This window comes from Lissotriton helveticus, chromosome 9 (genome assembly GCF_964261635.1).
Source record: "Lissotriton helveticus chromosome 9, aLisHel1.1, whole genome shotgun sequence".
In the NCBI taxonomy this organism is placed as follows: domain Eukaryota; kingdom Metazoa; phylum Chordata; class Amphibia; order Caudata; family Salamandridae; genus Lissotriton; species Lissotriton helveticus.
In genome coordinates this window covers 1,249,700,716-1,249,722,076 of record NC_136070.1, presented here as the reverse complement: position 1 = coordinate 1,249,722,076, position 21,361 = coordinate 1,249,700,716, and the positions used below count along the sequence as shown (strand labels likewise).

Here is a 21,361-nt window from a genome sequence, read left to right as displayed (position 1 = left end):
TGGGGAGAGCCTTGGTTAGATCTGTTTGCTTCCGCTGAGAACGCTCAATGTCAGCAGTTTTGCTCAATAGAGTTCCCAGGGCGGCTCCCGTTTGGAGACGCTTTTTGTCTCAAGTGGAGCTCAGGCTTCCTGTATACCTGTCCACCATACTACTCCTGCCCAGAGTACACAATAAGATCAGGAATGACCGGGTCCAAATCAATCTTGTGGCTCTGGACTGGGCATAGAGTCTGGTATCCCAAGCTACTGAACATGGCCATCGATCATCTGATCAGGCTGCCCCGTCGAGAGGATCTCCTATCGCAGCAGCAGGGGAGGGTCCTCCCTCCAAACGTGTCCCCTCTTAGCTTTCTTGAGTGGGGATTGAACGGCGGCAGTTGACAGCTTTCGACCATCCTCCCGAAGTCTGTAACGTTATTCTTCCAGCCAGGTGTCCCTCCACCAAGACGGTAAATGCCTGCTGTTGAAAAAGAATTGTGGCATGATGTTCATCCAAGCAAATGAATCCCCTTTCTGCCCCTCTTTCTGAGGTGCTGTTATGCATTCTTTCCCTTGTTCAGGAGGGCTCTCCTCTGGGCACTCTTAAGGGCTATCGTTCTGCTCTTTCTGCCTTCTTGTGGCTGCCAGACCAACCCTCCCCTTTCAAGTCCCCTATTATAAATAGGTTATTGAAGGGTCTTTTACATTTAACTCTCCCTTCCCCTTTCTTTATGCATCAGTGGGACCTAAACGTTGTTCTCACATTCTTGATGTTTGCTCATTTCGAGCCTCTACATAATTGTCCTCTTAGGCTGCTCACCATCAAAACATCCTTTCCTGTGACAATTACATTGGCCTGGAGGGTGAGTGAACTGCAGGCTTTATCTTCCAAGCCTCCGTTCTTCTGAGTTTATCCAGACAAACTGGTGCTTTACACTAGGGCCTCTTTCCTACCGAAAGTGATAACAGCATTTCATGTGGGCCAATTTATCAACTTGCCCACCTTTTACGCCCCTCCTCATCCCTCTAAGGAAGAGGAGCGACTCCACCATCTGGACCCAAAAAGAACGTTGTCATTCTACCTTGACCGCACACAAGAGTTCCGGGTGAATGACCAACTCTTCATGGGGTATGTTGGTGGAAAGAAAGGTCGGGCGGTGCAGAAACGGACCAACTCTTGGGTCATCCTCTCCATCAAGATCTGCTACACACTGGCAAAGAAGCAGCCTCCTGAAGGCTCACGGCCTCATTCCACCAGAGCTAAAACTGCGACCACTGTGTTAGTATGTGGTGTCCCAGCCCTGGACATCTGACAGGCAGCAACGTGGGCTTCCTTGCACATGTTTACCGAGCATAACTTCCTTAGCTCGGTCTACAGGGACAGGCATTTCGCCCATTCGGTCCTGCAGGACTTCCTAGTTTAAATGTGACCTCAGACCCACTACCAGGGACGGTACTGCTCGGGTATCTATTCAAAGGTAAGAAATCTGTGGCAAAAATATGAACAAGTTACTTACCTTCGTTAACACCTTATCAGGTAGAGACTATATCTAGCTGCAGATTCTGTAGTAGGGGATCTCTGTGCGTGGACCCCGGCAATCAAAAATAATCTCTTAAATTGTCAAAAAATGCAGAACTGCAAAGATACTTAAGAGAGAATTTAAAGACAAATAATGCAGCCTATATATACAGGCTACACTGTCCAGTACTTCAACTAGAAATTCCACCAAAAACAACCACACAAACAGCACAGCCTGCCCAGTTTTTTCTACAGAAAAAACTTGCCTCTACCAGTAAAAGTCTCTGGAATGATAGAGAGGAAGGCATGGACAGACAAGCCCCATAGGCTGCCATTATGTGGCTTAAATAGGATACTGTGCCTTTAAGAGAACTTTCCAGAACTTCTCCCAGTATCCCAGAATGCACAGCAGGTCCCATTTACTTTCAGTTCTTTTTTCCGGCTCCTGCTAACAGGACCCTGGTGCATTGAGCTCTCCCTTTTTCAAGGGTTTATTGACATTTTGTGCACTTTTTGCTTAAAAGTGTTTTCAGTTTGTGTACTTGGTGTTTCCCTTCACTCCTGTGTGTTTGTTCAGGTTTTTTAGGCCTCTAAAATGCCTGCTCTATTCGACAAGTGCCCAGCATGTGGAAGGAAGAAGGCCAAGACTGATCCACACGATGTCTGTATCCTCTGTCTCCCTGAAGCACATGTCCCTGAAGAATGTGACATCTGTCAGACCTTTTCATCAAGGACCCTGAGGGACAGGCTGAAGATTAGGCTTCAAGGCCTAGAGGAGAGATGGCTGCAGGTGGGTCTGGGCAGGGTGGGAAGACTCCCTCTGCCTCTGCTGAGGCCTCTGGGGGGCTCCCCAGAGGCAGGAAACCCAGCAAACGGTCCCGGTCTCCGTCGACGTCGATTGCTTCGATGACGACATCGAGAGGGATGACGACGGTGTGTTCCCCATCTCCCCGGGGCTCCGGGTCGAGACGGCGTGAGAAGTCGACGTTGAAAGGCCTGGGTAGGCCGCCGTTGAAGTCACCGTCGACGGCGTCTTCGTTGTCGACGTCAGTGTCCAGACATCGACGTCGAAGAAGGACTGACAGGCACCGGCGCTCGCCGTCGAAGCGACACCGCCGGTCGCCGTCGAGTGATTGGTCGGCGTCGAGGGGCTCCTTGACGTCGAGGACCTCGGGCAAGCGGTCGGCGCCGAGGAGGCATCGACGCTCATCGTCGAGGACTGCAAGTTCCGCGACGTTCGGCGTCGAGGAAGAAGCGCTCGACGTCGCAGAGGCGGCGTTCGACGCCGGAGTCGCGCAGGCAACGTTCGACGCCGAAGAAGCGACGCTCGACGTCGAGAAGAAAGAGGTCGGCGTCTTTGAGGCTTTCCAGCTCTCCTAAGCGGCGCAGAAGGATTTCTGGCGCCAGAAGTCACGCTGGGTCGGGTGGAGGATGCCGGAGACGGCGGTCACCTACTGGAGGGGCTGAGTCACAGTCCCCTCCCCCGAAGAAGTCACCGGGCTCGGTGTACTCGGTGGTTTATACGTCACCTCAGCCTAGGACCCCTCCTCCTCCTTTACCTCGAGAGGATCCTCCCATCAATCCTCCTCTTCCACCACTTCCTCCCGCAGGGCAACCACCACCACCACTTCCCCACGTGGGCCTGCTCCTCGGTCGGAGATGCCTTTTCCTCCTCCGAGGTCGGTGTCTCTGCCTCCGCTACCTACGCCACCTAAGGGGACTCCAAAACCTCTACCCCAGGATAGGCCAAGGAAGACGCCTCCACAGAGGCCTGCGGAGCGTCCACGTACTGGGAGATCGCGATTTCGCTCCAGGAGAAGGGAACAATCGCGTAACAGGTCACCCACACGGTCGAGACGACGCCACAAGAGGCGCAGGTCTCGTTCACAGACAAGGTCCTCGGGTACCAGGGACTATTCTCCGACGTTGTCGGAGTCACCGGGGACAAGGGTGTCACCGGTTGACGATCTGGTGTCCTTTCATGATGTCCTTTTACGAGGTGCAGCGAAGTTGGGCATTTCGTTGACAGTGCCCACGCCCAAGACATCGGTGATATTCGAGACGCTTCACCAGAAACATCTGTCTCGGCCCTTACTACCACTGGTACCGGGCCTGGTGGAGTCGGCCCTGGACCTTTTTCTCACCCTGGCGGTGACTAAGGCGGCCCCCTCGAGACTGCAGAAAAAATACCGGGCTCCCGACTCGGATCCGGCTTTTCTAAGGGTGGAACCCCCTCCAGACTCTGTGATAGTGACGGCGGCTCGGAAACAGCATGCCACCACTCCGTCATCTACAGTCCCACCAGATAAGGAATCTAGATGGCTGGATTCTGCTGGAAGGAAGGTTTGTGGGACATCGGCGACTTCCATGAAGGCTGCGAGTGCCACGGCCTTGTTGGGTCGGTATGACCGAGCCCTCTGGGAATCCCTCCAGCAGTTTGTGGAACTCCTGCCTCGTGACAAGAGAGAAGATTTCCAGGAGGTGTTGAATGAGGGGATGCTGGTGGCGAATCGGGTCATCAGTGCTGCAGGCGATTCTTCCTTACTGGCGGCGCATGGCTTCTGCCATGGGATTAACCAGCGAAGACACGCTTGGCTCCGCCTCACGTCACTAAAACCTGACGCACAACAAAGGGTTGCCAATCTACCATTCTCCGGCGAAACCCTGTTTGGAAAACACGCCGATGACGAAATGGCCCGCATGAAGGCAGAGGCCGAAACGCTCACGGCGGTGGGCCTGGAAAAACCCAAGGATACCAAGAAATCGTACCGCCCGTTCCAGAGAAAGTTCGGTGGACAGGGCAGAGAGCGTGGCCAGGCTTCGGGAGAGCAACAGCAGCAACAACAGCAGCAGTTCCGAAGGCCGTTCCAGAAGCGCCAGAGAGGAAGAGGCGGCCAACAGTCGGCAACAGCGACTAAAGGCCCGGCCGGGTCTAGGCCCTGAGCGCTTACTTCCCCTACATCCGTTACCCACTCCGGTGGGGGGAAGCGTTCAATTTTTTCTGGCAGAGTGGAGAAAAATTACTCAGGACAAGTGGGTGCTGAATATTGTTTACAATGCATACAGTCTTCGGTTCACCAGCCCGCCTCCAGCAATTCCCCCGGTCAGCTCGCAGTTTCAGCTGCGCGAGCTCCAGGCGGAGGCCGATATCCTGTTAAGGAAAAGGGCGATAGAAGACTTACCTCGGTCTCAAAGAGGAAGAGGTCTGTACTCCCGGTTCTTCCTGGTTCGCAAGAAGGACAAGAACGAGTTCTGGCCCATTCTGGACTTGCGACAGGCAAACAAGTGGATTCGCAGAGAAAAGTTTTGCATGCTGTCGTTGCATCAGATTTATCCTCAGTTGCAACAGGGAGACTGGCTATGTGCTATAGACCTGCAAGATGCGTACTTCCATGTGCCCATTGCACGCAAACACAGGAAGTTCCTGCGATTCCAAGTCGGCGCCAATCATTATCAATACACAGTACTGCCATTCGGACTGAAGTCTGCGCCGAGAACATTCTCAAAGTGCATGGCGGTGGTAGCGGCGCACCTGAGAAAGAACAAGGTGTTCGTCTACCCGTACCTGGACGATTGGTTGATCAAGGCCACCTCATTCTCGGAAGCGCAAGCCCACTTCCAGAAGACGTGCGTTCTCTTGAACAAGCTGGGGTTGCACATCAACATGTCCAAGTCTGTCCCGACTCCGGTTCAGCGCATACAGTACTTGGGAGCCTCCATCAATACGCTGTCAGCAAGCGTGTCTCCTTCGGAGGAGAGACGGTTATCACTCCTTTGGAAGGCTCAGGCTCTTATGACCACTCCATCTACAACAGTGAGGACGGTGTCTTCTCTACTGGGATCGATGGCCTCTTGTATCTTCCTAACGCCACACGCACGGCTGCACATGAGACTGTTGCAGGATTGCTTGGAGGACCAGTGGGATCAGAGGAAAGGATCTTGGGACGACAAGATAAGACTGTCTCTGCATGCTTTTCAGTCTCTGAAGTGGTGGTGTTCAGCGGAGAATCTCCTCAGAGGGGTCCCTTTCCACAAGGACATTCCCACTCAGACTGTCGTGACGGATGCTTCTCTCCAAGGATGGGGGGCGCACTCCGGAGACTTACAGATTCAAGGAATGTGGTCCCCGATGGAGGCCACGTATCACATCAATTTCCTGGAACTCAGAGCTGTTCACTTGGCACTGAAGGCCTTTCATCCGTCCTTTCAGACCAACTCGCTGCTTGTACAGACGGACAATACGATCACGATGTATTACCTCAACAAGCAGGGGGGTTCGAGATCGTGCACCCTGTCTCAGGAGGCGCAGGCGATCTGGCATTGGCTTCTGGCCAGAGGGCTGACGATAACGGCTACCCATCTGCCAGGTGTGCAAAATGTTCAGGCAGACGAACTGAGCAGACTGATTCAGGAAAACCACGAATGGGTCATAAACGACGAAGTATTAGGAGAAGTCTTCGCAAGGTGGGGGACTCCAGACGTAGATCTGTTCGCCACCGCCGAAAACAGCAAATGCTGAGACTTCGCCTCCAGGTACTACCAGCGGGGGACGCTGGGGAATGCGCTATGGATTGACTGGTCGAACAGCTTTCTGTACGCTTTTCCACCCATTCCCCTGATTCCGGCGGTACTCATCAAGCTGGCCCGGTCCAGGGCGCGGATGATACTTATTGCTCCGGAATGGCCCAGGCAGTAGTGTTTCACGGACCTGCTTCACCGGTCTCTCCTTCCTCACATGCCGCTGCCGTGCAGGCCGGACCTTCTCACGAAGTTCGGGGGACAGATGCTGCACCCCAACCTCTCGTCTTTGAGTTTGGCTGCATGGCTCCTGAAATAGTACAATATGGCCATTTGAATCGGCCCGAAGATTGCATGGACATACTGAAGGAGTCTAAACGACCTTCCACTCGGACTTCCTATGCTTACAAGTGGAAGAGATTCTGTATCTGGTGCAAGTCCAAGAACTATGACCTGACGACGTGCAAGGAGGATGTAATTCTTCCTTACCTTCTACATTTGGCGCAGGCTGGCCTTAATGTTCATTCCATTAAGGTTCATCTAGCTGCATTGACTGCCTACAGGAAATGCCCTTCACAGACTTCCTTCGTCCAGATACCTGTGATCAAAGATTTTCTGGAAGGCATGAAGAAAGTATTCCCTCCTGTCAGGCTTCCTTCGCCTTCATGGGAGTTGAATGTGGTGCTGTCCAGATTGATGAAGGAGCCTTTTGAACCTATTCATAAGGCTTCGTTGCAGCACCTGTCCTGGAAGGCGGCGTTCCTCGTGGCCATTACATTGGCCCGCAGAGTGAGTGAAATTCAGGCGTTGTGTTGCCAAGAACCTTATACTGTATTTCATGCTGCTAAGATTGTTATGCTTACTCACCCTAAATTTCTTCCCAAGGTTATTTCTGATTTTCATGTCAACCAGACGATAACTTTGCCTACGTTTTTTCAGAATCCTTCATCTCCAGCGGAAAGGTCTTTACATTCCCTGGATGTTAGGAGGGTGTTGAAATTGTATCTGGATAAAACCAAAGATATTCGTAGGTCAGACCAATTGTTTATCAATTATGGATCGGTCAGGACGGCTCTTGCGACCTCAAAGCAGTCCATCTCTAGGTGGATTGTGTCCTGCATACAACTGTGTTACCAAAAAGCTAATAAGACCTTAGGGGGTAAACCTAAGGCTCATTCCACCAGGGGCAAAGCTGCCACTACTGCTTTGCTCCGTAATGTTCCAATTGCAGAAATCTGCAAGGCGGCCACTTGGAAGTCGGTCTATACCTTTGCTAAGCATTACTGCCTGGACACTGATGCCAGGGCAGACGCTCAGGTTGGGCAGGCTTCGCTGCGAAATCTGTTCGCACAATAGTGGTGTTATTTATCTTTTCTTTCTGTAGAAAAAACTGGGCAAGCTGTGCTGTTTGTGTGGTTGTTTTTGGTGGAATTTCTAGTTGAAGTACTGGACAGTGTAGCCTGTATATATAGGCTGCATTATTTGTCTTTAAATTCTCTCTTAAGTGTCTTTGCAGTTCTGCATTTTTTTGACAATTTAAGAGATTATTTTTGATTGCCGGGGTCCACGCACATGGGCGGGACTATTTACTAGATTATGACTATAACAGAGATACCCCTACTACAGAACTGGAGTTACAGGACAGAAACTACTCCTTCCTTACCAGTCCAAAAATCCTCCCCTCTCTGCTGACAGATCTCTAGGGTCAGGGCTGAACCCTTTTAGGGCCCTAGTTTGGACAAACCAGACCAGTGTCAGTGCAGTTCATGGCTCCGTATTTCTGGAGTGGAAAGTTGTGAAAAGTAACTGACGTCAGTGTGCCGAGGTGATGCCTATAAATGTGACGGAGATGTAACTTCCAAAGCAGACCACGCTGCACAGAGCAGACCAACGCCACATACCTCCACGCAGCGGTATTGCTCATGAAACATCTTCTGGATCCAGTCTGATGCCTGAGGAAATTCAAACATAATGAATATGCAGCTAGATAGAGCCTCTGCCAGATAAGGTGTTACCGTAGGTAAGTAACTTGTCCTTTATGGACATCTCATGTTGATGGTAACAAAGAGAAGTATAGAGTTCCCCGGTTGGACTAGGTAAACAGACGTGTGTGTAAGTAAAGAGTGGGAAGAAGAAATTCCAAGAGGGAAGGAAGGAAAGGGAAATTTCCCTCTTGGGAACTAGAACCCTCACACACCCAGCAAGCTAGGTGTCATGCTTCATCATATGGGTCCTGCTCCTCGTCAGACTGGCGCTGCAATGTCTGACGGGCACCCTCAAGGGGGCTCTTTAGCGGAGATCTTTTGTTCCAGCCATATGGTGCATGTGTGTGAGAGGGCAGGAAATTGTGCAGTCGTGGTGAAGTGAATTAAAAAAGGTGAGTAAGTCCACAACAACCTTTATTAGTGTGGCTCAATCCCTTGATTAAAATGGTGGGAGGGGAGATGGAAGCCACAGTGTTTGTGGCGATATAACTACAACCCTCTAGTTAGGTCGACATGTTTCTTGCTTATATTGCAATTCCTCAGGACCTTGGTGGCAAGTACTACACAGTGAAAACAATTATAAAAATTACAACCTCAAGTCTTAAGGTCTGTAGTGGAGCAGGCCAACTGGTCCTGCTCGGGATGGCGCAACCCTAAGTGAAAACCTAGGGGGCCCCCGCAGTCTGCTCCTGTGGGACCTGCACAGAGGGTCAGGCACCCAAGTGGTGTGCGGCCTCTGCCTGCAACCTACCCCCACGCGTAATCCGTAAGGGATCCGGAGCGACTTGAGGTTGTAATTTTTATAATTGTTTTCACTGTGTAGTACTTGCCACCAAGGTCCTGAGGAATTGCAATATAAGCAAGAAACATGTCGACCTAACTAGAGGGTTGTAGTTATATCGCCACAAACACTGTGGCTTCCATCTCCCCTCCCACCATTTTAATCAAGGGATTGAGCCACACTAATAAAGGTCGTTGTGGACTTACTCACCTTTTTTAATTCACTTCACCACGACTACACAATTTCCTGCCCTCTCACACACATGCACCATATGGCTGGAACAAAAGATCTCCGCTAAAGAGCCCCCTTGAGGGTGCCTGTCAGACATTGCAGCGCCAGTCTGACGAGGAGCAGGACCCATATGATGAAGCATGACACCTAGCTTGCTGGGTGTGTGAGGGTTCTAGTTCCCAGAGGGAAATTTCCCTTTCCTTCCTTCCCTCTTGGAATTTCTTCTTCCCACTCTTTACTTACACACACGTCTGTTTACCTAGTCCAACCGGGGAACTCTATACTTCTCTTTGTTACCAGTGCTTCGGACACGTATACTGGACCCCGTTAAATATCGTCCACCCCAGGTTCCCCCCTTTGTTGCTAGCCATCTCATGTTGATCCCAAGGTGTCCAGTACGAGGGATAAGCATCAATTGGGACCCTAGAGTAAGTAACTTGCATTCCTTCATTACCTTCTCAGAATGTTCTAACTGTGTGTATTCTAATCATATGAGAACAGGTTAAAGAGTGATCATTAGTGTGAATTGCAAGAGCAGTTTTGTTTAGTTGAATGTTCTATTGCACTCTGTGTTATTAATCGAGGCAACAGCAGCAACCTGCTTCGTATTGACCATTGAATGAACAAGAAGATAACAAAGGTTTTGATTTAAGCTGACGAGGCTGAAAGGGTCTAAAGTGTCTCCAGCGTTTTAGTTCTGCGGCATCTGAAAAGTGTCAAACAAGTGGCAGGTGAACAACGCTCAGAGTGTACTGTTTCAGTAGTGTGGTAAGAGGAACAGTGCTTTATGGATGTGTCAATGCCATGTTGTATTTTGCTGACCCTGCTTGACAATTAAAGTTATTGTTTTGTGTGAAAAGTGACTGTCATTCTTAGCATCTGTAGTCTGTTGCTTGCATGGCAGCAGTAAGTAAATTCTACAACTAATTCCCCTTGTAACCCGCAATACCTTTTCCTCTTTTTTAACTTTAATCTTCACTTCTACTTCACACACTTTCCTGTTTCCTCTCAGTGCTGTTCTCTCTTTTACAGTCTTGTTGTCCCCTGTCCACCCTCTCTCCATATTTGTCTCCCTAAACGCTCTTTTCATTTAGGTCTGTTTTTCTCGCATGAGCTCTCCCTCTCCACTCTGCTGTTATCTGACTCTATATACTGTCGTTGCTGGTTTCTTTCAGCACTCCAAGTTTCTGGCTTCTGTGCTTCATGACATATTGCTTTTCCTTCAATGCTTTGTCTTTCACCATCCCTCCTCTAAGTCTCATTGACTCCTTGTGCTAGCACCCCACTCCTTTCTCCTCTGGAACTTTGTCTTTATCTGTTGCTCTTCCCTCAGCCTTGGTCTTATGCATGTATCACCTCTGCCGCCTCCTACATTTCACCTTCTCTCCAGTTTGAACCTCAAGCTTCTTCCGAGTTTTGTCTCCATGCTTCTGTCTCATCTGAATTCTCCCTCTCTTTGCTGCTGTCCCCTCTCTATCTCTGGCTCTCCCTTTTCTTGTTGTTCTCCCTTATGTATCACAATTCGATGATGGTGTAAAGGCAGCTTTTAACCCCTTTGTCTCCCTGTTTTTGTGTCTGTCTCTCTTTGCAGCATGACACTGCGAGGTTCCTTCATTCTCCTTCTCTTTATTAGCACTACTTGGCTTTTTGGCCTTCTGGCTGTCAACAACAGTGTCCTGGCGTTCCACTACCTCTATTCTGTCCTCTGCTGTGTGCAGGTAATCTTCCTTCTGGTCCAACAAAGCCTCCATGTTCTACCTGTTCAGCCGCTTAAGTTAGTCTTGTGCTCTCTGCACACATTGCCTCCCAAACTCTGGGACAATGGCTAACTCGTGTCTTTGTTCCAACTGTGTCTTTCTGAGTGCAGCCTGCAGTAATGCTTCCCAGGGCCTTACAATAGTACAAACTATTGGGGTTTGAGAAAACCAAGTAGTATAGGATACGTGTTGCTCTTGTTTAGTGCTTCTCTTACATATTCCATTCGCCACTAAGGCCCTTTTATCAAATGTGCCTTCTGTACCCAGTAGAGCTTGTTAGTCTCAAATGCAATTACCACACCCTGAGTATGCATTCCTTTGTGTAAAACTACTTCTAAACCTGGCCATGGCACTAAATCATTGCCATTTTACTATACTGATTGTTCAGATTCCTTATATGTGTTGGCCCTGAAAACCTGGCATGGCCACGCATTCTAGGGTCTCCTCTTGCCCTGTTGGGTACAGCCTGATAGGTGCACCCTTTGATAAAGAATCAGTTGCTGGAAAACCAGAAGATCCATCCATGCATTAAGGCTCTGTGCTATGTCAGCCCATCCTGGAGGTAGGTGTACATACTGGTGTCTGGGACTGCACCATATGCTCTAGTTCCACTTTTTCTTTCCTTCTACAGGCATGCAGTCACCTAGTTCGGTGAGTCCATTATCGCACCAGTCATGGGTTTCAGTACATCTGGTCTGCAACCAACACTATGCTTTTATGTTTTAATCGCAATTTATGGCTTTGACGCTAGTTTGTTGTGCTTGGTGTTGAAATGTCTTGTACGTTAATGTCAGTTTTTTGCAACATGATTTTCCACAGTGCATCCTGGTACTGCCTCGAAAGATAACAAAGGCTGGTAGTTGGGCTTTAAAGTAATTTGTCAGAAGAAGCAAGTGTTTTAAGCAATTGACCAGGCTAGGAAAACTGTTGAACAAACCACCTCAAAACAGACACACGGAGGATGCAGTTACCAGTCCTGACTTAGCTTTTGCCACTAATTATCTAGTGCCATATGTTTCTCCTTCTGAATTGTCAATAAATATTGGATGAGTAGTAGTCTAGAGCCCAGTTATTGGGCAAAATGTTGCTACTGCTGGTGTTGCCCCTTTTCTTGGCAGCTTTCTTACAGGATACACTTTTTCTGATGGATACATCTAACTACAGGTTCCTCATCCTAGAATACTCCCCAGGCACTAAACTGGATCTGGAAACAGTTTTCTAGCAATTCTCCCTCGTGCCGCTAACATCAGTTCTTTTCTTTTTACTCCTTTTGACACAGATCCGGAGGTCCACTCACAATTTTGTCAGCCCTCCAATGACTTCCAAGTTTAATCCAGTGTGATAGGGCACGATGTACTCTCCTAAAAGGATTTCAAATCATGCCATGACTGTAGGAAGCAGATGCCAGTCATAGACCCAAACAAGGTGTGCCTGTGGTTGTTTGGGCTTGGGAACACGGTTCAAAGTCATGTGACAAATGCCCCCTAAGATGATCTGAGACTGAGAGGTGAAGCTGTATGACACAGAACATAAGACGTCACGGGCACTTTTGAGGGTATTGCTCCTCCACCACGTTTAGGGCTCAGACTCGATCTTGTTCCTGAATATTTTCCCCCAAGTGGTCTACCACTCTGTATCCAAAGATATGGGGTAGAGGGCGTCATAATGTTAGTCAGCGCCTCCTGTTTTCTTGGCCATCGGCGACACTGTAGCAAATTGATGCTTTCAGTAAGGCCGTGTTGCATATTTTTGGGTGCAATTTTGGCTCCCTCTGGTGCGCCTATGGATCCCAAAGACCTGCAGGGGCCTCCAGTCCGTGTCTATGGATCCCAAAGACCTGCACGGGCCTCCAGTCCGGTTACCACCAGGGGATGTGCTCTGGGCCCCATACTGCCCCCGGTGCAGACATCCACTCCGACTCCAAGTCCTGTGCTGGAACGTTCCTCACTGACACTGGTGCCGAATCCACTGTCTCTGGAAGAGGATCCAGTGCTGAATCCAAGGTCCAACACCACATCTCGTCTAATTATCAAAGCGCAAACAGGCTGACTGTATAAACTAGTGCCTCCACCAATTCAGATGCGCCAGCATAGGCTCCATTATCTTTTTGGCTCTGACTCTGAACAAGGTACACCCTAAGATAGAAATTATGATGGGGAGGGGATGTTTTTGTCTCACCTCGGTATACAGATGACAACTGTTCGAGGCATGTGGGCTGCTGAATTCATATCTGTGCATAGATCGCCGCCTAGTGTTGGGTCCGGATGATTGCACCTTGTTGTCCTGGAAGAGTCTTTGAAGTATCACGAGATAGGTGACTCCTCCCCTGGACTACAGTGCGCATGGGCATCTTCTCCATCTTCAGATTGTTTTTTTCCGCCATTGGGTTCGGATGTTATTCCTATACTCCAACTTCGGAATCGAAACTAAACTTTTCTAGAGGCCAAAAGGCCTTCGACTTCGACGGTATTGTTCTCGCTCGGCACTTCTTGACTCGATCAAACCTTCCATCTCGACTCGGTCGTCGACGCGTGCCGTTGGGCCTTTTCGACGCCAAGTGGGCCTGCTGTAGATGGAAAGTTGCCCATTCAAAAGGTGCCCACAATGCCACTCCAAGTTCCCGCATACTGACAGACACACAGTATGCAACAAGTGCCTATCACCAGACCACAAGGAAAAAACCTGCCCAGCCTGGGACATATTTGTTGCCATGTGTGGTATCCACTAGATCGACCCTTAACAAGGCAAGCGGTTGCATGTTCTTTTGTTCGTTTTGTGTTTGGCCTAGGAACAGAGAAGACAGAATATCACTGCTGATATTCTACTGGGATACTGTCAAAGTCAGTATCTTCCACAAGCTTTTTCAGCAAAGTATTCTGAATGTTTATTCCCTCACATTGTAAATAGGCCCATAAATTAAATCAATAAGCCAAGAAAAATGCATTTGAGAATATTGTAGCAGACACAAAAAGGTAATGCGCCCCTCAAATCTCCTCGTATGAGAATCTTTAGAACTGCCAGTCACTTCACTCACAGAACTTCTATTAGGACCTGTTTGTCATGGTGGGATATTTCCCAATCCAAAAATCCCCTTATAAAATATTATCTATCTTCTACAGCCTTAGTGGAGACAATCATGTGTGGTGGCCATATCGCTGTTGTTACACTAGCAATCTGGTGGTGTACCTTTAGTTAGCAATACCCATTACAAAATACACTGCTGGTGCAACCGCACCATACCACCTTTTTGCTGGACAAATTGGAGCAGAGGGCTCAGGCAGCCTTTTTAACTAAACTAACAACTCCTTTCCACATTAGCCAGTCCATCACCCTTCCACCATTCATTACCCTCTTCAGTCCTCAAAAGGGGAGAAGAGGCTTCATCGGTTGAACCCAAAAAGGGCTTTAAGCTTTTATATTGATCGCACTAAAAACCACCATGTGGCAATCAGCGTTTTGTGGGATTCTCCAAAATGTAAAAAAAGGAGGAGTGTGCAGAAGAGGACCCCTTTTGAGGTGAACAGTCCTCTGCATTAAGATCTGCGACACTCGCTAAGAAGCAGCCACCAAAAGGTTTGAGAGTGCATTCCACCAGGGCAAAGGCTGCAGTCCATGCATTGGCATGTGGAGTACCTGTCCTTCATACTTGGCATGTGGCTTTCGTTGCATACGTTGATGAAGCACTACTACTTGACAACTCGGTCTGGTGGGGAGGGCATTTCACCTGCTCCGTCCTGCAGAACCTGTTGGTCTGAGCCCACCTCACAGACCCTCAACCTTCGGGAGGTACTACTTTGGTATTTATTCCAAGATGTGGATTTCTGTGGTTAGAAGTATCCATCATTACTTACCTTCCTAACTTTCTTTTTGGTGGGTACCTTATCTAACTAGAGGTGTGGCACAGCGGTCAGGGCAGCTGGCTCCAGAGCAAAGAGGGCTCACGTTACGATCCCTGTCTCCGGTGGCAGCTCAGCACCATGTGACGAGGGCCCCCAGCGCCTTTAGACTCGTAGGGGTGAGTAGTTCGCCTTGAGACCCTTAGGGGTGAGTAGTTCACGCTTTACAAATACCGCATTTACCAACCTCCAAATTTCCTGTCTGTGGAGTGGTCTCTTTTGTACATCTAAAGAGGTCCCAAATTATAAGTCAGCGCATTGGTACCAGCAAATGTTTACACTTCATATGTGATTATGTAGAAAGGGACTTAATGAGAAACTGATGTCAGCACGCAGTGGTGGCGTTCATGCGTCTAGGGGCATTGCTGGAGAAAGGTTTTCAGATGCAGATTAGTGCCAGAGGAGTATACAAAGGTGAACCATCTTTGGTTAGGTAGAGAATACACCAGAAATTGCATTACCAAATATAAGTAACTAGTTATTTTGTCATTGTGGAGGTTACTGGTGCAGATTATAGTTAAGGGCTACAGGAGTTAGTTTGTGGTTGAGAATGGTCAAGGAGAAGCCGGAGAGAAAATAAGTTTGAATAAACCAACAGAAATCGGGTACAATCTTTGAACAGTATCAGCTGTTACCTCAACTTTAGTCACAACACATAATTGATTCATATGACCACTTCCTCTAACAATGTTAAAAATAACAGAGAGAAACATTAAACGTGGTTTAAAGGTAAGAGAACGACGTCTTCAATTTTTATCCTGTTGTTTTCACGCTCTCCTTTGCCTTGTCTTACAGGGTTTAGCGGTACTTGTCATGTTCTGTGTGCTGAACAAAGAGGTGCAGGAGGCCTGGAAACTGGCTTGTCTTGGGAAGAAGAGCCCGGGGGAAGAAGCTGCAAGACCAGCTCAGAAGATGGTACAGTGGCACAAGAAGTTCAACTGTTGTCTTTTTCCAGCAAATCACCATACAATGCTAATTGGAGGTCCTTGTCACAAAACATCCCTAGATGTCCCTAGTTGACTAAGTGTGATTTCAGTGGTTTAAAAACTTCAATCAACCATTAAGAAAGATATTCCAAGTGGATCCCACTAGTGACACCATTAAATTGAGGTAGCAATGTTTATATGGTGCACATTAATGTCTTTTTTACGAATGCTACTGGTTTGAAAGTCCCTTCTGCCAAAAACAGGCAAAGGAAATACGCCTTGCTTTTTGACTTTACCTATGCTTTTCACTGATGCGGTTTGGTACTAAAAAATATTGTGTCTGATAAAAAGTATGACGATGCATGACTCATCACACCTGTGTACGTATTCATCACAATGCTGTTATCGCTCCAGCATAATGAAGTATACACTCGCATGTTTCATCATGCATTCAGTCGTATGCACCGTGATGCTGTGCTTGCATTTTTATCATTTTAACTTACCGTTCAACCATAGCGGGCGCCTGTCTTGAGGAAGTCAGATAAAAATACTTAAGAGCGCAAAAGCACCTTATTTCGAAAGGAGACATTTGCCCGCAAATCTTATCTGCTAAAGCTTACAATTTAGTTTTTTTTTTTAAATGCAATGGTGTGGGGTGCAACGGCGAAGCGGGCAAGTACATAAATGGTACTAAGTGGTTTTAGCAAAGAAGGACGGGGTAGCAACTGGAGATTGCAAGGGGTGGGGATGTGAAGGGGAAGTAGAACCTGATAAAGTAAGAAAATACATGCACCTACATGGCATGCTGAAAGAAAAAGGCAACAGTAATTGTGGCGCTAGTGAAGGAAATAGGTCATCTAATCAAGGACTGTAAGAAGCTAGGTTGCAGAGGATGGACAAACACAAGAAGAAGCAAAGCCAATCAGAGCCAAGCAAATGAGATTTACAAGGAAGTCAACTGATGGTTGGCTTTGGGCTGACCCAAAACCTACTCTAAAAATTACGGTTTTCGAAACAATAGGTCTCAAAAGACTTCCAAAAGCTGTTAGTAGGCAAGATCTAAAAGGTCTGAATGGGGCGGTTGTTAACATTCTTGCTGTGAACTAACAGATGATGTTTGTGACATAAAAGAAGGGCAAGATGCCATGGAATGGCACCAGACAATAGTATAAGCCACATTGGCCTACCTTCACAGATCGGCTATGTGACCAGTGGGGAATAAGCACCTACACCTGGAATGAGCTACGCCTAGTCTTCACTAGACTGGACCAGTTCCCATATCCTTTCTGACCAGTGAAGTCTGCTTGCTTAACATCTCAGCTTTACCACTTTTACGTTTTACGCAAACTGAAACTATGGCACAAATGTGAGGCTTCCTAAAATTTGTGAATTGGAGTATGTATTCATATCCTCATAGGGTGTTTGACTCTGTCCAAGCTGCAGACATTTGCTCTTTAGATTGATGGATCTCACTGTACAAATAGGTATTCGGGATTCATAGGCTGGTGCCCAGACAGAAGATACAGCAATCTACTCCCTAAGCATTGCAAAGCGGACTCTGATACGACCTCTAAGCACTCATTTGTGACTCTCATCATTTAGAGTTTTATGCAGTTAAAACCGGGTGTTGTCTTGCTTTTTTACTTTGCTTTTAGAAACTCAGACTTGGTTTCTCAGTTTGCCACTTTCCTTGCATCTCAATTCTGGACGCCTTTTGATGTGCTGTTTTTTTCCATAAGGGAGCTTTCACATTCTGTTGCTTGAAGAATTGAAAATAATTGTGAAATTTGCATTGTGAAATTTTCAGTTCTCCAGGAGCCCACTATTAAACAGATTCAAGTAACCCTAATATGGATCTGTTGGGACAAATGTTGGCTGATCAATGCTAATGTGTCCTTTTTTCTTATCAAATCAAATGTATGTGACTGTAGACTGTATTATGAATAAGTGCCTCCTATTAAGTTGTCATCAGCTAAGTCTGAGTAATTGCTTATATGGAGTTACTTACAACACTTCTAACGTAATATAACAGCTAGCATTAATATAGTGTAATATTGCAATACATGTTTTATTGTTATGTGTGATTTAACATTTACAACACTAAAAAAATATAATATAATAGTTCTCAACGCTAATGACATTGATAGTGGGTGATTATAGCATCACTATCACTTATATCTCTAACATAATAAAATTGTTTATGTGGCATTACCTAAAATATTCTCCCCTCCTTTTGGAATTCAAAGTGATATATATATATATATATATATATATATATATATATATATATATATATATATATATATATAGTGTTCCGATACTGAATAGTTAGCTTGCATTTATAAATAAGTTTCATTTGAATATCGGTTTTGCTAAGGTGAACCGTTTTTTTAAATGGATGTTCTTCCTCTCCCAGGGTCCAAGCAACCATAACAACACATCACTGTTTGAGGAGAGCGGCCTGATACGGATTACACTGGGGGCTTCCACCGTCTCGTCAGTCAGCAGTGTTCGCTCAGCGCGCACTCACTCCAGCCAGCGTGGTTATCTCAGGTATAGTCAAGCACCTAGAGTTAGTGAAAACTTTTAGTATGTGGTAAACCAATATGGAAACAACATCTCAGCATTAGCTTATGTAAGGGAAATGCATTGCAGACAATATTGCATGTTTCCTATGTGCTTCTCTAATTTTAAATGATAATATGTGGGATTTTGGCGGGGTCTACTCGGTGGAGGGCACAAGGTTGTTGCTGTTCACCTTCCTGCAGCTCTCCGTGATTTTGTCCTTGCCCTCCAGAGAATGAATGAGTCCCACTGCTTCTGCCCCACGCTGCTTGCTTGGCATCCGGGCCGTCTGTGGTCTCCCAAGAGCAGGGCTTCATCGTGGTGGAGACCTATCTTCCTCATTTACACCTACACAAGGATTTACATAGGCCCGGTCCTGATGTGCCTGACTTTAGAATGGCGGCCTCCGCTGCCTTTGTTTCCCCGGTAGCCACTATGACAGACCCCAGTTCCTTCTCAGATACCAAGCTGGACTGCACCAAGCGTTACCATCTCCACCTACACGTTGATTTCAGCAGCAACATCATCCAGTGGGGATGTTTCCCTGAGCCTGGAGTCCCAGCAGGGTGGCCTCTCCTCTATCCTCTATTGGGGACTTGGTACATGTTTGACTATGTAACTGTAGCTAATATACCTACTCAAAATTGATTATTCCGGTCTTCCGACCGCTGAGACCTGAGCAACATGGCTGATGCCCGGTGGAGCTCTTAGATAGCTGTAGAGGAGATTGGCCCCGGTTCACCCCCTTGACCATCACCTACCCAGCCGGACATTGGGCATAGTTCACCTTGTCTCCCCGCTGTGTCTCAACTCCCTCTCTGGCTTGTTTTTATGCCCCCCCACCTTCTTCTTTTACTTCTATCCTCGTAGCCTATACATCTATTCTAAATTGTTTTTCCCAATTGTTGAGACCTGAGCAACGTGGCTGATACCCGGTGGAGTTGCTAGACAACTAATGAGGAAATTGGCCCTGGTTTCCCCCTCGACCGTCACCTACTCAGCCGGACATTGGACACAGTTCTTCCTCGTCTCCCTGCTATTACTCCTTCCTCCTCTCCCTTCCTATAAATTCCCTCAACCTCGTTTACTTTACATTATTACGCTATTGCAACTGATGCAATTTGTAACGCAATGTTCATCTGTTATAGCGCTCTGATACCTACGGGTCTAGCGCTTTATAATCATTTTGATGTACCTTCTAATGCAACGTTCTCCTGGTTAAGTGCTCTGATACCTCTGGGTCAAGATAGCGCTATATAGCCGTCGCAAATCAAATAAACTAAAAACTGTTTTTTCCTGAACGCTGAGACCTGAATAACATGGCTGATGACCGGAGGAGCTGCTTGACAGCTAAAGAACAGATTGGCCCTGGTTTCCTCCTTGACCATCACCTACCCAGCCAGACATCGGGCATTGTTCCTCCTCGTCTCCCTGCTATTACTCCTTCCTCCCCTCCCTCCTACGAATTATTGAAACATTGTTTATGTGCACTGTACCTTACTATGCTCTTGTATCTGATGTAACTTGTAACGCAACAATCCTAAATGTAAAGCGCTCTGATACCCTCTTGGGTCACGTTTGCGCTATATAAAACTTTATAAATAGAGTAAAATAAATAAATAAGTCCGGAGCCCATCACAACCAAGATTCGTTTTTGAACTAGTTTTGTATAGGAAGCATCATTTTCTTTTCTTTTTTCGATGCCATTTTATTAAAATCAAAATGTGAAATTGATCTCTCTCTAATTCAAAAAATGGACCTCTCCGGAAAGAGACATTGGACACTGTCATTCAACATTTCAGTTCTGTCTCCATTTTGAAGATGTTTCTCTTCTACAGCTAAGGTTTATTTGTGGTAATTTCTTCTGACAATTTCCTACATTACATTTTCAGCCTCAAGGAGTGCTTTCAAACGATTTACTGTTATGGTGAAAGCCAGTGATGGAACTCTTTTTCTTGCTGGCACCTGGCTGTGACTCCTGATGTCCTTTAAGAAATGCCTTTTCACGATGTGTTGAATATTCCTTTAAATTCCTTTAAGGTCCAGTTTGCAGCATGAGCAAATGTCGAAGGACTGCCTTTTTTATTTTCATGCTGTTGGTGGAATATTTAGACGCAAATACTACTCTGTTTTGTCTCAGAGAATTGAGTTTCTCTTTCTATGGCTCCAACTTCTCTTTTGCTTCTAGTCGTTTCACAGCATTTTGAATTATGTTATCCAAAAAAACGCTATTTTCACATTTTCAACACATCATCAATTTGCCTTGTACATACATTTCCGGATTGTAAGTAATTTTCTGTATTTGTAGCAATTGGGAATATTACTACAAGGCTTCCCCAACTTGGAGGGAAGCTCCCCGGTGCACAGCACTGAAGTGACAAAAGTCTTAAATTTTATAGCCAGTTCATCATATAGTGAAGTCGACAATCTTCAAAGTTTCCACATTTTTATTCCAACTCATTGGTTTCATGAGTACTTCATAATGATTTCACAATGATGTGTAAACATGCGTCATCCAAAAAAAACGATCCCATTGCATTTCGGGCTAGCAAACAGCCCTTCTTCAGGGGAATGCTCTACGAAATAAAGAAAGCAATCTGTCACTGACTGTCAGGTACTGAGAATGCCCTCGCCAATTTCTTGCAATCCTGGAATGAGGTCAACGACCGTGTTCAGTTCACTTGGACACTTGAAAAGAATCACATACACTTTCTGGATGTAGAGATTTCTAGACAATTGGGCCATGTGGCCACGACCATTTTTCGCAAACCCACTGACAGAAATTCAATTTTGCATTATCGCGGTTTTCATCGACCTGGGTTGAAACAAAACTTGCCTTTTTCACAGATGTTACGTGTCAAACGTATTGTATCAACTGATAGTGAATGTAAAAAAGAAATGTCGAAAATGTTGGAGAAATTTAAAGCAAGGGGTTATCCCCAGCAAACACTTGCTAAGGCCGCTGCCCGGTGTGTCAATATCAAGAGAGAGGATCTGTTGCGAGTGAAATCCAAAACTGAGAATTCACGAACGGTACTAGTTTCCAAATATTCCATGACCAGCAATCAATTTAAGAACATCATTACTAAACATTGGTCTTTACTTAGTTTGGAACCGGATTTTCAGGGAGCCTTCACACAACCACCCATGTTTGCTTACACAAGGGGACGCAACCTCAAAGAAATGTTGACTAAACCCAGAGAT

At 46.7% G+C, this 21,361-nt stretch overlaps 1 protein-coding gene across 1 annotated transcript in view; it reads left to right on the top strand.

The window, feature by feature from the left end:
- The window catches only part of CELSR3 (cadherin EGF LAG seven-pass G-type receptor 3), a 786,585-nt gene that overhangs the window by 727,933 nt on the left and 37,291 nt on the right, over positions 1-21,361 (top strand). The window contains exons 28-30 of the mRNA XM_078661784.1: positions 10,605-10,731; positions 15,462-15,581; positions 18,009-18,145. Coding sequence (XP_078517910.1) covers positions 10,605-10,731; positions 15,462-15,581; positions 18,009-18,145 — 384 coding nt within the window. The remainder of the gene's footprint in view (positions 1-10,604; positions 10,732-15,461; positions 15,582-18,008; positions 18,146-21,361) is intronic.